Source organism: Ursus arctos, unplaced genomic scaffold, assembly GCF_023065955.2.
Source record: "Ursus arctos isolate Adak ecotype North America unplaced genomic scaffold, UrsArc2.0 scaffold_17, whole genome shotgun sequence".
Lineage (NCBI taxonomy): Eukaryota > Metazoa > Chordata > Mammalia > Carnivora > Ursidae > Ursus > Ursus arctos.
Window position 1 is genome coordinate 35,373,839 of NW_026622841.1, and position 10,762 is coordinate 35,384,600.

General features: G+C 39.2%; 1 protein-coding gene across 1 annotated transcript in view; it reads left to right on the forward strand.

The window, feature by feature from the left end:
- The window catches only part of RPRD1A (regulation of nuclear pre-mRNA domain containing 1A), a 72,672-nt gene extending 64,739 nt beyond the window's left edge, over positions 1-7,933 (forward strand). The window contains exon 8 of the mRNA XM_044382953.3: positions 4,428-7,933. Within this exon, the coding sequence (XP_044238888.1) occupies positions 4,428-4,577 (150 nt within the window). The 3' untranslated portion in view covers positions 4,578-7,933. The remainder of the gene's footprint in view (positions 1-4,427) is intronic.
- The last annotated feature ends 2,829 nt before the right edge of the window (positions 7,934-10,762 follow it).

Here is a 10,762-nt window from a genome sequence, read left to right on the forward strand (position 1 = left end):
GTAATCTCTACACCCAACAGGGAGCTCCAGCTTACAACCCCCAAATCAGGAGTCACACGCTCTACCGACAGAGTCAACCAGGCACTCCTACAGTGTACAATTATTAAATATCTTTACAGGATTTTGCAACCATCACTACAATCTATAATTTTAGACCATTTTTATCAACCCTAAAGGAGACTTCTTAACCATTTCCACTTCATCCCACCCCAAGCCCCTAAGCTTGGCTCTATAAATTTGGCTCTTCTGGAGATTTCATGTAAATGGAACCATACAGTATATATAGTCTGTTTAGCTAGCTTCTTTAACTTAGCATGTTTTCAAGGGTGTTTCATATTGTAGCATATATCAGTACTTTTTTTCTTTTTATGGCCAAATAATATTACATGGTAGAAATATATCATGTTTTGTTTCTCTATTCATCAATTGAGGGATATTTGGATTTTTTTCCCTACTTTTTGGGTATTATGAATTACTATGAACAATCATGTTAAAATTTTTGTGTGGCCATACATTTTCATTTCTCTTTTGTATATTCCTAGAAGTAAAATTGCTGGGTTATAGTGTAACTCTGTATAGTCTTTTGGGAATTGCCAGACCACTTTACATTTCCACCAGCAGTGTGTGAGGGTTCCAGTTTCTCCACATTTGTCAGCACTTGTTATAGTCTGTCTTTTTTTTTTTTTTTTTGGTTTATTTATTCGAGAGAAAGAGAGTGTGAGTGGGGTTTGGGGGTGGGGAAGGGGCAGAGGGAGAGAGAGAATCTCCAGCAGACTCCCCACTTAGTGTGGAACCCAATGTGGAGGCTTGATCTCATGACCCTGAGATCATGACCTGAGCCAAAATCATGAGTCAGACGTTTAACCGACTGAGCCACCCAGGCGCCCCTTGTCTGTCTTTTTTATTATAGCCATGATTGTAGGTGTGAAGTGATATCTTTGTGGTTTTGATTTGCATCAAAAGTTTTTCATACTGGTAGAATAAACAATACTATACATTGGCAGTAGAAGTAGTATATATCAGCTCAGTATTTATTGCTAAGGGAAGGGGCTTAATTTCTTAATGATTTTGCTCGGGGGGAATTTTTTATCTTAAATTTTGTTTTATTTTATTATTATTATTATTTTTTAAAGATTTTATTTATGTGACAGAGAGACAGCCAGCGAGAGAGGGAACACAGCAGGGGGAGTGGGAGAGGAAGAAGCAGGCTCATAGCGGAGGAGCCCAATGTGGGACTCGATCCCGGTAAGCCGGGATCACGCCCTGAGCCAAAGGCAGACGCTTTAACGACTGCGCTACCCAGGCGCCCCTATCTTAAATTTTAAAATTCAAGTTCTTCCCTTTCTTTGGAGCTGGACAGAATTAAATTCATTTAGGACTAAAAAGTTAAGTTTAAACACAAAATAAATTTTTTTTTAAGATTTTATTTATTTATTTATTTGAGAGAGAGAGAGACACACACACAGCCAGTGAGAGAGGGAACATAAGCAGGGGGAGTGGGAGAGGAAGAAGCAGGCTCCCAGTGGAGGAGCCCGATGTGGGGCTTAATCCCAGAACACCAGGATCACACCCTGAGCCGAAGGCAGACGCTTAATGACTGAGCCACCCAGGTGCCCCCAAAATAAATTTTTTGAAAGCTGTTTTGGCAAAATACAGGTTTAGTTAGAAAAGAATGAGAAGATTAGGAAAGGGATTTTAAAAACCAGTATTGGGGCCACCTGGGTGGGTCAGTTGGTTAAACATCTGCCTTCAGTTCAGGTCATGACCCCAGGGTCCTGGGATCGAGCCCCATGTCGTGCTCCCTGCTTAGCGAGGAGTCTGCTTCTCCCTCTCCCTCTGCCTGCTGCTCCCCCTGCTCATGCTCTCTCTCTGTCTGTCGAATAAATAAAATCTTTAAAAAATAAAATAAAAAACCAGTACTGGCTTTACCTATTGACTGACTTATCAGGTTGACTTTCCCTGATACAGTACATGTGTGCCACTGGACCCACAAGTTTTGTTTTCTCTTTCATGCTTAGATTTTTTTGTGGAGTTTTTTGGGGGGGTGAGGGGGCAGTGTTGGTTTACTAATAGGGTAAGGACCGATTTGCTTTTCCCAGGTTTACCGAGGTACACCTGGGAAATGGGCAGATAAAATTGTATATTTAAACTGTACAGTGTGATGATTTGATACCTGTCTACTTCTTGAAATGATCACCCCAATCAGGATAATTAATACATCCATCACATCACATAGTTGTGTGTGTGTGGTGAGAACACGTAGGTCCCCTCTCAGCAAATGTCAAGTACACAACACAGTATTATTAAATATCGTCAACATCCTGTACATTAGATCTCCAGAGCTTATTCATCTTATAACTGAAGGCTGGTACCCTTTGACCAGCATCTCTCCATCTCCCCCCTGCTATCCCGGCTCTTGGTAACCACCATTCTACTGTTTCTATTGAGTTCACCTTTCCTTCCTTCCTTCCTTCCTTTCTTCCTTTCTTTCTTTCAGATTCCACATGTACGTGAGATACAGTGTTTATCTTTCTCTCTCTGACTGATTTCACTTAGCATAAGGTCCTCTAGGCTTATCCATTTGCAAAGGCCAGAATTATCTTTTTTCTTACAGATGAATAATATTCCATTGTGTGTGTGTGTGTGTATATATATATATATATATATATATATATACATATATATATATATATATATATATATGCACCACATCATCTTTATACCTTCATCTGTTGACAGAAACTTAGTTGTTTCCATATCTTGGCTGCTGTGAATAATGCAGCAATAGACATGGAGTGCAGATATCTCTTTGAGATAACTGATTTCCTTTCTGAGGTCAGTGTTAGATTATTTGTTCTGACACCAGGAAGTTACCTTCCAGCTGTCTTCTTCCCTAGTTCTCTCCTGCAAATTAGTTGACCTACAGTTTAGCTTCTATTACGAATCTCTTAGTTGCCTTTTACCACAGCCTCCACTGTTATTGACGGTACCCTTAGACTTGAACTTCTTGCTTTGTTGTTGTAACTAAAATGTGAAGAGATTAGGTTCTGTTTTACTGCCTGCTTCTGTCAGGCAAAATCTTTTGTGTCGGGGGTCTGTAACTAGGGATGCGGACAGTGGTAAACTTTTTTGAGTGTTACCTCTGCTATAGAAGCTGAGCTCTTAGTGAGAGTGAGGAGGGGTGCAGCAACCTGTGTTCATCTCAGCTTTCCCTTTCTGATTAGACCATCACCTCCTGAGCCAGGGGCAAGGGTTTTCAGTGCCCCAGTATTCTTGGCTTCCCACATCCAAGGTAGAGCCTCTGTTTCACCAATGGGGGCTGATTGAAGGGCCCCTGGGCCCTTAACTACACTATCCTGAGACAGCCTTAGCAACAGGTAGCTGATGTTGGGGGGTAGGATGACAAATGCTGATATCTTGTCCTTCTCAGGAAGAAAGCCCTCTGACTGGGAGCTGCGAGAGAGTGATCCTTGTGTTATTGCAGTGGTCTGAGAGGAGTCTGTCTTGCTGAGCTGGGAGGCGGGGGGAGGGAACATCTTGGTTTAGAGACCACAGACGCTTGCATTTCTTAATGGATTTTTCTGGACTGGATGTTTCTTCATATGTTCTTTGCTTTTAGGATCATTTCCAGAGGCTTTAAATGGTAGTATGGTTTTTAAAAATAGTTTTCACCAGGAAGTAGGCTCCCTGCTCAGCAGGGAGTCTGCTTCTCCCTCTGCCTGCCACTCTCCCTGCTTGTTCTCTCTTTTTCTCTCTCTCTCTCTCTGGCAAATGAATAAATACATAAACAGTATTTCAAGATAGCTTTAAAAAACTGTAATGTAATATTATACAACTTGTTTCTATTGGAGACAAACTCAAAGGTACTGATAATGCTCCTGTGCTTTGTTGCCAACATTCACAATTGAAAATAATGGGTTTGTGAAAACAGATATATAATTTTTCTTATCCAAGGATGCCTGAAAATCTTACACGTTGAGGTTAAGTATATTAATATATTAGTCTTCTTTTCACAGATGTGTGACAACTGTTTAAGATTGTGGTTTCTTGGGGCACCTGGGTGGCTCAGTCAGTTAAGCATCTGACTCTTGATTTCAGCTCAGGTCATGATCTCAGGTTGTGAGATCGAGCCCCGAGTTGGGGTCCATGCTGGGCGTGGAACCTGCTTAAGATTCTCTTCCTCTGCCCCTCCCCGCCCCCTGCTTGGGCTCATACTCTCAAAAAAAGAAAAAGATTGTGGTTTTTCATAATAATAGAGTTTACCTTGCAGTATATTTCCGAAGTCCTCCTTTGATCCTAATGCTAACATTGTAATCATCCTTTTTTATTCAGCATTAACTGAGTGTAATACCAGATTTTATGCAGAGTATTAGCTAGATAGTTCTCTCAACTCCAAGAATGCTAATAAAAGTGGTTTGATGTTACAGGAATACAAGCGCAAGTTAGCCAGAGTTTCCCTGGTGCGCAAAGAACTCAGGTCCCGGATCCAGAGCCTGCCAGACTTATCCCGATTGCCCAATGTCACTGGAAGCCACATGCACCTGCCCTTTGCAGGAGACATCTACAGTGAAGATTGATGACCAGTCTCTTTCCAGGGCCCAGGACTTTGCAAGAAGTGGAGACAGGTTAGGTGGACAGTCCTGTAGCGTTATTTTTGTATATGGCTGAGAGGATGACTAACAAAAGAAGTGACAAGTAATTTATAAAATTGTTTAAAATGTTGGTTTGTTTACTATTTTATTGGTAAGTTAACATGACTTAGTTTAAACAAAGTGATGATCTCTGTGTATTAATAAGCTCACAAATAGTGATTATTTTCAAAAGATCCTTTTGTAAATTTTTTTGATCCAGGGCCTTGTGAGAAATTCCATGTTTCTATTTCTTCATGTATTTTCAAATATTTTTCTTTATTTTCTTCAGTATCTAATCACTGTAAAGTATGTAATTCCTAAAGGGTGAGAACTAATCAAGAGTTGGTAGAGACTTTATTATGGTATAGTTAGGCCTTGATTGTAGAAGTGATTAAATGTTCCAACTTAATCTTCACCCTTCTCCCTGACCAAAATATCAGTTCTGTGCCTCTTAATGCCTTTGATTCCTTATTCCCTAGAGGTCAGTAATTTAATACTAAAGTAAGGGTCAGAGTCAAGCTTAGAGAACTTTTCCACAATAGTACTGTAGGGGTTCCATTCCAGCTGCCAGTGTAGAATAAAAGGAGTGTTAAATAGGGACCCCCTTGATCAAACTGTTTAGAATTATTTGAGTAGGTTAATATGAAAATGCTTTAGAAATGTAAAATTTGACCTTCTACCAAGAGGACAACTTTGATTCTGGAGCTGATTGCTATTTTCAAATCAGTCTCCTTTTAACATAATCGATCCCTTTAACATAAAGCCATCTAGGGGATTAAAAGAAACATAAAATAATGATACTTTTATTATTCGCCTAGCCATTTAACTTTAAAAACAATAGTATTTTTAGCTCTAAAATCTCAACACAATATTCCTTGAAGTTCAGTAAAGTAGCCTGGAACATTTTTAATGTTTCCTTAAGGTTTTTGAATGACTGTATATTTGGAAATTAAGCAGTGCTACACTACAGGGTAGATCTGGCAAATGCTATATTTGTATATTTAGAATTACCAAAACAAATGTACTTTTACCTTTTATTTCTAACCCTGTGTGTTAGAGCAGTTGCATGCTCTCCTGCTTTCTTTTTAAATCACATTGTTAAGCTGTGGATTTGTACTCAATAATGACTTAGGATAAACATTATTTTCATTCATTACATATTAGACATTTTTCTTTGCCTTGTAAGCAGATTCAAACTAGATAGTCAATAAAACATCTTTTAAATCCCACAAGCCAATTATGTCTCACTAGTCTGAATGGCTTCACTCTTTTGTTCTCAATATTAGAAATTATAGTTAAAATGAATTTATATGTGAAGGAGAAGGCAGATATTTATTTTTAGTACCCAATAGCTCTGGAAACAGTGCTTTTAATGGTTTGAGCTCTCTCCAAAACATAGACACATATTAGTAGTCCCCATCCATATATGGCTTATAGTCCAAAGTCTTTAGTCAACTTTTAGGACTCTGGGCGGATTTTCTCACAGAAACAATAGAAGTTAAGTTCCCTGTAAACACTACCACAGAAAGCTCACCTGGGAACCTAATCCACTTAACCATGAATGTACTTAATTTGTAATGTGGTTGACAAATTACTAATAGATCCTGACCAGCATTTGTAACATCACTCTAAGGAAATGGTGTGCAGCAGCCAGACTCACACATTGGGGTGTCTGTCTGTCTAGTGTACCTCTGTCCCTAGGTGTAGGATATGTAAGAAGAAGATTCAGCATGGGGGTGGTGGGGTAACCAATGCACAATTATAAAAACCTAGTTATACCTGTTATAAAAGTATACCATCTAAGTTAGTTTTTCTTGTTAAAGTGAAAGCAAAAACGTGTATATTAATTTATTTTCAACGTCTTGATCTTATTTATGATCTGCTAAAGTGGTGATTTACCCATTCAAAATATATTTTTTTCCATTTAAAGCTAATTTATAAACTATGTACTCCTGGGAAGATTTGAATTATTAGAAGTTTGTTGAAATATTTTCACCATTTAAGACAGACTTCTGACTTAGATACTGATTTTAATGCCAGTATCTGTTCTAAATATTTATGATAAAAATGCATTATTTTTTTAAAGAGCTTGATGCGATTTGTGATAAATGATAGTACTCAACCTGAATCCTACCCCCAGTCCCACCCTTTGACCAATCCTCCACAAACCTTTAGCTGTTGATTAATTCACTAACTGTAAACACAAATAATATGGTCTGGTTTAGAAGTTATCTTTTCAGCCTTATGATAGTTAACATGGTAAGCCTTAGCAGCAAATAGTCTTCCTTTCTAAAAGGTAGACTTAGATTTTCTCAAGAAATGGGGTAAGATGGGGTACTATAATACCAAACTCTAAATCATGAGCATTTTCTCCACTGTGTATGTACATGAGGCAAATCATGCGTCTTTGAGTGCGGTCTGGCCTGGCCCCTCAAGAGAAAAGCATGTCACCACACTTGCGGTAGGGGTGCTGTGGTTTGAATGGATACCATCACTCTTTTCTCCACAAACAGTGCAGAGAGCTGTCTGGAGTGGCAATTTGAACAGATCCCCTGGCGTTCCCTCTGCTCCTTCCATCACTACAGTAAGTAAAAGAACCACCTGGGGGAACCCGGGAGTCTGAGAAAATCAGCTGTGCTCAATAGCCAAACTCCCCCTCTAGGAAAACCAGTCCAGATGCAGCTATTGTGGTACCTCTTCTCACTTGCACTCTGAATCAGGGTTTTTCTATAAGAATTTCTTCAGAATCAGCAAAAGGTGGGATGACCTGGTTATCTCGATTTGCAAAATTAAAAGAACAAAACTAGGTTGTCAGTTGTCACTGTAGATGAGCAGATCGTCTATTAAAGTATAGTTACTGTGAACCGGCTCTGAGAAACCTTTAGAAAGAAAAAACTCAAAAGTACAAATTAGTTGGGAAAGTTAGAATGCCCTTTCTGAATTTTCCATTCTGAAAATTTGTATTATATGAAATAACGTAAAGCTACAAAACTGCTTTGTATTCTATTAAGAAATAGCTCCTAAAGATGTAGTCTTGTTTCATAGTTGTTGCACTATATCAAAGCTTTTTAAAGTGTAAACCCAGTTCTTCTCTGTATAGAAAGGGAGCGTTGTGTTACTGAATTTATTTATACAGAGCATTTGTTGCCGTCTGTAATTCCAGCCATCCGCACACAAGTCTGTTCTGAGGTGGCAATAGCACATGGGAAGATGAAGTTTCCCTGTTTATTTACCCGTTTTTTTTGGCTGTATCTGATGACAATATAAGATGTTCTTAATAAAGTTTTATGTTGTTTTTGAAATGTGTAGATGATTTCAGTGAATCTGATTAATTGAATGTGCGGTGGGAGGGGAGAGATTAATGGACTGGGAAGGAAGCAGAGTACTGAAGTATTCAGTGACTTTATGGTGCAGAAACTTGGAGGAGATTCCTTTGGCTCGGCCAGTGGTTCCCAAACTTAAGCGAACGTCAGAATCACCTGTAGGGCGATTAAACTACAGATCACTGGGCCCCGCTCCCAGAGCTTCTGGGGTAAGGCCTGATAGTTTAGATTTTTAACAATCTGATGCTGATGGCCACTGAGTTGAGGGACCACATTTTTGACAACCACAACTCTAGACCAACTTCGAAGTCCATGATGTGCTTCACAATTTGTAATTCCAGGTAATGAGATAATAAAGTATGGGTTTTACAGCTCATTCTTCAGCAAGTTCCTTATGGGGAGAGAACAGGATCACCTCTTCTTTTGTGACCTGCACAGTAATGCCGAAGTGCTTTTGAGTGGACAGATTCATTTGGTACTTCGCGCTTCTGGAGCACAGGCCCTCACCACATCTTGAATTTAAAGCAGAATTGGGGAATACTAAAAATCTGTGGGAATCTCTAGCGCAGTGTTTGTCAAACTTCTTTGATAAGACTCACTTGGGACATTTTCAGAAAGGGCACCTACCTACTAAATCAGAATTTTCTGTGATTCTTATCGTCTAGAAAGTTGAGGAAATGTCGTCCTCTGACCACTGCTCCTGGGTCTCCTCTGTTCCTGGAAGTCCTGTGGTCACTTTATCTGAATCTAGGTGTTAACCATTCATTCCCACCCAGTTTTCCCCTTTGCAGTAGCAGGTTTTACATAGTGGAACCTATATCCAAAGATGCTGTTTCAGAAGATTTGGGATCTAGAAGTCTGCATTTTAAGCGAGGTACCCAGATGATTTTGATGCGCTTTGAGAAAAGACTGCACTTTGAGAAACGGTGCCCTACAAAGCAAATTATAGTCTGTACTGTACAATAATGGTAGTTCACACACATATGTTGCTTACCTGTGCACCAGAAACTGTTCTAAGCACTTCATATATCCTTTGTAATAGATACTCTGATTATCCACTTCTACAGATGAGGAAACTATGACACAGTGTAAATTCTTTGTGACCCTGAACAGGTCACATGGTGAAGCTGGGCTTCAGATCCAGTTCCAAGTTCGGCCCTGAGCCTGGGCTTCTTAACCACTACACTGATGATGCCCGTTACACTGATACGTTCTGTAAGCAGCTCCATGATTACCAAATTCATATTTTGGATCACATGTCAAGTTATAGTGAAATTATAATATTGTGCAAGTATGCAAGTTAAAAACCAGCACTGCTGGAGGGGGCTTGTCAAAGGATGTTACACCCGGGTTTGTTTTTGCTTTTACTGAGGTAAAATACATGTAACAACAACAACAATGACAACAACAACAACAAAACACATGTAACAAAAAAATTACCATTTTTAAGTGTACTCTGGCATTAAGTACATTGATGATTAGCATTGGTGTGCAATCATCACCAGCATGAATCTTCAGATTTTTTCATCTTCCCCAATGGAAACGCTACCCATTAAACAATAACTGCCTATTCCCCAGCCCCTTGCAACTGCCATTCTGCTTTCTGTCTCTGTGAATTTGACTTCTCTAGGTACCTCATATAAGTGGGATTAGAAATATTTGTCCTTTTGTGACTGGCTTCTTTCACTTAGCATGGTGGCTTCTAGGTTCATCCATGTTGTAGCATGTGTCCTTTTTAGGACTGAATAGTATCCCATTGTATGGATATGCCACATTTTGTTTATCCATTTGTCTGTTGATGGATACTTGGATTGCTTCCACATTTTGTTGTGAATAATACTGCAGTGAACATGGGTGTACCAACATCTGTGCAAGTTTCTGCTTTGATTTCCATTTGTTTTTTTCAGAGCAGTACTTACATTCACACAAAGTAGAGTTAGAATGAACTATTGATAAGGGTATTCTAGACAGTAAATGTCAAACCTTTTGAGATATACAGAGATTATTCAACTGCATGTCTTCTCTCAATCTAGTGGGAATGAAATACAGTGACAACTTTTAGAATTGCCCAAAGCTTACTTTCATTTTGAAACTAGCATATTTTTTCTAAGTTAGGGGTTCCATAGGCCAGCAGTATTAGCCTTAGCTGAGAACTTGTTAGCAGTGTAAATTCTGGGGCTCCAGGTCTATTGAATCAGAAAAATCAGGATGGGAACCAGTGATATATCTTTTTAACAAGCCCTCTAGGTAATTCCGACCCACACTCAGGTTCCAGATTTGCTTTGTGCATCACAGGTCCAGGCATCCAACACTTTACCTCAAAGAGATTTCTTCTCCTGTATGAGAAGCCGTTAGAGGGAGTGAGGATTTGCTCCAACAAAAGCAACTGTTAAAAATACTGTGCTTTCTTGACAAGCCAAGAAATGCTTTTCATCTGTCTTCTTCCAAGTCTTAATGAACCCCACTCTCCACCCTGGCAAATTCTTCCATATTTCCTTATTTCATTTCTCTGTCCAGCGCATGTCTTGCAATTCTTCAGAGGTGGGTAGAGTGAAGGAGAAACTGAAATGCAGTCTGGGGTCTGTCCATCATCTACCCGATATAAAAGACTCACTAGCCCTTGGTGTAGTTAAACCACCACAGGTTTAGCCATTTTTGTTGCTGAAATCCCTGTGATTTTATTTCCAACTATTCAATGATATCAAAAATGGAAACTATTTTTAGTGCCTTTGTGGTAAAGATAATAATTATCTTAATAATTATTGACTTAAAGTGGAATGTGAAATGAGTTTTAGAATTATACATTTC